Source organism: Hypanus sabinus, chromosome 27, assembly GCF_030144855.1.
Source record: "Hypanus sabinus isolate sHypSab1 chromosome 27, sHypSab1.hap1, whole genome shotgun sequence".
Classification (NCBI taxonomy): domain Eukaryota; kingdom Metazoa; phylum Chordata; class Chondrichthyes; order Myliobatiformes; family Dasyatidae; genus Hypanus; species Hypanus sabinus.
Genome location: NC_082732.1, coordinates 39176672 through 39181782, shown reverse-complemented (window position 1 = coordinate 39181782; position 5111 = coordinate 39176672). Strand labels below are relative to the sequence as shown.

The following is a 5111-nucleotide window of genomic DNA, read 5'->3' as shown; positions in this document are numbered from 1 at the left end:
GTATTTCAATGTATTGCAGCCGCAAAAACAACAAATATCAGGACATATGCCAGTGATACTAGCCTGTTTCTGATATGATTCCGAGACGGGCCGAAGGGTCTACTTCTGTGTTCTATATATGACTCCATGGCATAAGATAGCCTATTTCCGTAGATTGTTTGTGTGCGTAGATTTTGGGGATGAAAAGGTGGCATTCAATTGCTTTTCTCGTTAATTGTGCTAAAAACGACACAAGGAAGTTTCACACCCGAGCTTGCCGCTGTCAGGTTGTAAAATTACTTTTATCCAGTTTAACTGGTCTTATTCTCACCCTCTTTTACTGCTGGAAAGAGGTGGGGAGAATGATGTTTCGATATCTCGACTGCGGGTTATTGTGACCTCAGATTAACCCTAGGGGAATCTCACAATTGGTCATATTTAAATCAGAGCTCCGCCATTGAGAGAGCAGGGGGAGGAGAGAAGGTTCCGGCTGGGGTAGAGTTTTCAGAACGGGGCTGGGTTGGATGCCGATCGGGAAGGCTGTGCCGTTCTCTGGATTTCTTGCATCTCAAACCCACAGCCATGGAAAGCTTTCACGACAAGGAGACCTACGATCCCGACGGCATCGGCGACGAGTCTGTCTTGGTCAGGATTGGAGACAAGGAGTCCATGGAGAAAGTTGACCCATCGCAGAAGCCCCCGTACTCCTACGTCGCTTTAATTGCGATGGCGATAAAGGAGAGCCAGGAGAAGAGGCTCACCCTGAATGGTATCTACCAGTACATCGTCGCCAAGTTCCCTTACTATGAAAAGAACAAGAAAGGTTGGCAAAATAGCATTCGGCACAACCTCAGTCTGAACGAGTGTTTTGTTAAAGTCCCCAGAGAAGGAGGGGGAGAGAGGAAAGGGAATTATTGGACCTTGGACCCCGCTTTCGAAGATATGTTCGACAAAGGGAACTACAGAAGGAGGAGGAGGATTAAGCGGCCGTACAGAACGTCTCCATCTCCGTTTCTGCCCGCGAAACCGTGCGTGAATTACACGGACCCATTTTATTACCAGACTCCCAAGTACCTGCAGTCTCCCTTCGGGGCCAATTCGTGGTCGATGGGGCAAGGCGGGTCAAGTGCGCCCGTCACCTACCACCAGTCCTGTCAGGCGGCGAATGGGAGCGTCAGCCCGGTGCAGATGAATGGACTGGCCTCGTCCTACGGCGCGTACCCGAGAATGCAGAGCTTACCTATAATGCCGGCTTCCGCCAACTCTTACAACGGCATGAATCAGCAGGTGACCCCGGGGACTCGCGCAGCGAGCACTGGTTATCAGCTATCATGTGCTCGGCAGCCGGACATGCCTGTCGTACACTGTTCCTACTGGGAATACGGACCAGTGACCAGCAGAATGGATATATAACCTTCCAAGACTTTTTTTTAAAAAAGATTAGTGGCGGTGGTAAGACATGTTCTTTGAAAGTGCCAAAAAAAAAACTTGAATTGTTTCCCGGTTTGCAAACTTTGATGCATTTTGTTTTTGGGGGGAAAAAGAACTAAATGGACTCAACATCCCTAGTATTTAGTCCAAGGCTGTCGCCGGGTCTGGGATATTAAAGTTTTTGGTACCAAAGCGGAAAGGTGGACTATTAAAAAATATCAAGCGTTTGTTATTTGAAATTGTTACAGGGTTTATTTGTCTAAACAGTGCTTAAAATTGTTGGCGTTTTCTTGTTCTGTAATTTGCGGATCAAAACGTTCTATATTTAGTAATTCAAAAACATGTACAAAAAAAAGACTTTTCTTTAAGAAAGTGATCCAATTTTAAAATGGTTATCGAAGTTCTAACGAATGAAGGTTTTGGACCAATGCCAAGTGTCGTCAAGGATAGCACTTTTGTATATATTTTTGTTAAAATAAATGTTTTCTGAGAATACTATTGTCAGTAATTTTTATATGTACGTTGTTGAAGGCAGCAGATAACGAACTAGAGTACTTGTCGCCAGCACCTAAGTTAACAGACAACCTGAATTTCCGAAAGAACTCGGTTAATTGGGCTAAAGATATGTTTCCACCATTCGACAACTTGCGGTTTCATTAAACTAAGACATGTGTGAATAATCTTATTCACAAATCAAACGGGAACGCACTCTTTTCTGAAGGCTGGTTACTATTCGGGTGTCTCTTTGAGCCCACATCATACAACAAAGAAACGTTTCCTTGCAGTTCCAACTTCTCGTATTTAGTTCATTTGTGGTCATTTACGTGTGAAATTCTAGCACTGATCTTTAAACATCCAGTCTGTACTTCGGACAGTGTGCAAAAGATTGGTAGAAATGAGCCCGCCGTTAAAGTGGAGGGCAGCGGAAATGGACAAGTGTTTGACAGAAGGTTAATTTATTAAACCTGCCGTCGAGTTACGTTCAATCCTACAACATAGAGTAGGCCCTTCGGGTTGGCCTGCAGTACAGGAGTTTAAATTATATTTTTTACATAATACTCCGAAATTTTGTGATCAAGTTATTTTCATAACGAATTTATGATCCGCGTCACTTTAAGTTGTTTTTAGTATTTAGTATTACCATATTTAGTAATTTAGTATTTAGTATTACCATATTTAGTATTACCATATTTTTTCTGCTGCTGTGTTTCAGGGTTTTTTTTTACCAAAAGTCTGAAAGCCTAAATAGTTCGGCCAAGTCTGGTCAAGTTGCCAGGTTTTTTTTCAGTAGGTAATACCTGAATCGCGTGAAAGACTAGGAGACTGGTCGCATTTTTGTTTGCAGGTGCAACCGTTATTTCTGCACCTTCTTACCCTAATTACGTTTCTGGAGCAGCGGCTGAACACTTGAGCGATCATTCAATGGGCGCCGGTACAACTCTGAACTAGATCGCCGGTGGGCGAATTTAGCGCCGAGAGAATGGTCTGAGGATCGCAGCATTTTCAAAATTAAATGTTCTACGTTGGACCTGATTCTTCTGAAGCGACGTTGGTCATAAATCCTTTGTGAAAATTAAAAATCCACGTCACTTTGTAAAGTAAGAAGATAAATTAGCAAAGGCTATTGTCAGAGGATTGTTGTAAAAAAGCGGCTAACTTTCGATAATGCAATAATGTAGTTACTAATACTATCATTTTAACTACTTTGTGTTTAAAATATGAGGGAAAACAGTTAAAATACCGTTCCCGTATTCTATTGGATTAGTTTTCTCACATTGAAAATACAGATAATTGTATCGGCATTATTATAAAATCAAAATGGAAGCTGGAATTAAAAAGCGCTGGAGATATTCAGGAGGCCAGGCAGCTTCTGTAAAGAGAGAGAGGGAGAGAGAGAGAGAGAGAGAGAGAGAGAGAGGGAGAGAGGGAGAGAGGGAGAGAGGGAGAGAGGGAGAGAGGGAGAGAGGGAGAGAGGGAGAGAGGGAGAGAGGGAGAGAGGGAGAGAGAGAGAGAGAGAGAGAGAGAGAGATAATGTTTAATGGCGATTACATTTCATCAGATGCTGGAAACCTGAATTTAAAACAGAAAGTGGAATGAAAACCCGGAGGTTTGGAAATACCAGTGATGAGAATTAATGTTCACTGTGACGGTCCTTCTGTTGATCGCCTTCTGCGCTGATTTTAACCCAACTTCAAAAGGGTTCAAAGTTCCACGTTTATTTCCAAACAATTTTGAGAGGACAAAATTCAAATATCCCAGATGTCACATACGACACCAAAGCAAGGATAGTTTAATATTAGAGATGGTAAGTGATCGAAATGGTACCCAAGAGAAAGAATTGTTTGAGCGAATAGAACCACGAACTGAAGAACGCCTTCGATATAAAGACGTGAAAAATTCAAACCTATCCACTGTTTTTCTTTTGCATTTCCACTGATTACATTTGTGTTGTAAAGAGTTGCGAGATAATGCGCTAAATGTGTCTCACGTGGATGCGAAAGCTCCCATATTATAGATTTACTCTCTTGTAGTTATAGTCTGATACGAGAAGACTTTGCCAGGCGAATCACTGGTCCCGAATAGTTCTGAATGCGAGTCCTTAGAGAGCGTGACCGAGATTGTTCGTTTTTGTGGCATTTTTCCTTCCTTCGCCTGATTTATCCCTCTCAACCCCATTTTTCTGCCTTCTCCCCGTAACGTTTGACGCCCTGACTAATCTAGAAGCTGGACTGACCTGGAATCTGGATTTAGGATAACAATCATTTCGTTCTCCTTCATAACCGTGCACTGAAGAATGACAATAAACTATCTTGAATTTGAATTTGGAGCTCGCTCCAATGTTTCGAATGTTCCCGAAACCGCGATATAATTGCTAAATGTTATATGTACTTTCATTTTCGTTTTCGCAGCGATCTGCACTCCTGGTCAACGTGCAGCTCCCGACCGGGAGATCTGAAACTCTGTCCGCCCTGACCTTGTCTGAAAACTGTTTACAGCCCAGGTGCGAAAGGGTCAGATAATCATAACAAGCCACTCGAATGAGTGTAATGACAGCACTTCTCTCTCGGCATTTTGACTTGTTACCGCCAACTCTGCGGAAGCCCCGCTGACCTACTCGCACCTGTCCATTGGATTGTGGTTAAAACGCTGAATGGCCTATTGCACCGTTACTGAATCCAAAAACGTGTACCTGTACAATGTGCATTTTGTCACCAGGACAATCTTATAAGTGGTGGTGTGCCCGGGGCAGTGGCATCAACACGGGGGATGCCAACAGGCTCAATAAACTGATTAGAAAGGCTGGCTCTGTTATAGGAGTCAAACTGGACATGCTGGAGGCTGTGGTAGAACAAAAGATTCTACAGAAAATCCTGGCAATTCTGGACAATGTTTCTCACCCTCTGCATGCCACCTTGGCTGAACAGAGGAGCACTTTTAGTAACAGACAACTGCGCTGCTCCAAATAGCGCCATATGAGGTCATCTTACCCTCGGCCATTAGGCTGAATGATGAGTCAACCTATAGTCGGGGAAGTGATAACCCCTTCCTATTAGACTGCTTGAGGTAACTTATTGTTTTATTCTTTCTTACTTCTCTGCTAATGTTTGTATATTTGTCTATCAGTCCACTTGTGATGCTACAGTGACCCTGTAATTTCCTTTGGGATCAATAAAGCGTCTATCTATTTAATCAAAATCAGG

The 5111-nt window shown here is 43.0% G+C and overlaps 1 protein-coding gene across 1 annotated transcript; it reads left to right on the top strand.

Moving 5' to 3' along the window:
* The first annotated feature begins 561 nt into the window (after window positions 1-561).
* foxl2l (forkhead box L2-like) lies at window positions 562-1392 on the top strand. Its single transcript, XM_059951654.1, has one exon. It carries the CDS (start codon window positions 562-564, stop codon window positions 1390-1392), a length of 831 nt encoding a protein of 276 aa, XP_059807637.1.
* The last annotated feature ends 3719 nt before the right edge of the window (window positions 1393-5111 follow it).

What these genes read in the sequence shown, in the direction of transcription:
- foxl2l (XM_059951654.1), top strand. Translation starts at nt 562, where the DNA reads ATGGAAAGCTTTCACGACAAGGAGACCTACGATCCCGACGGCATCGGC.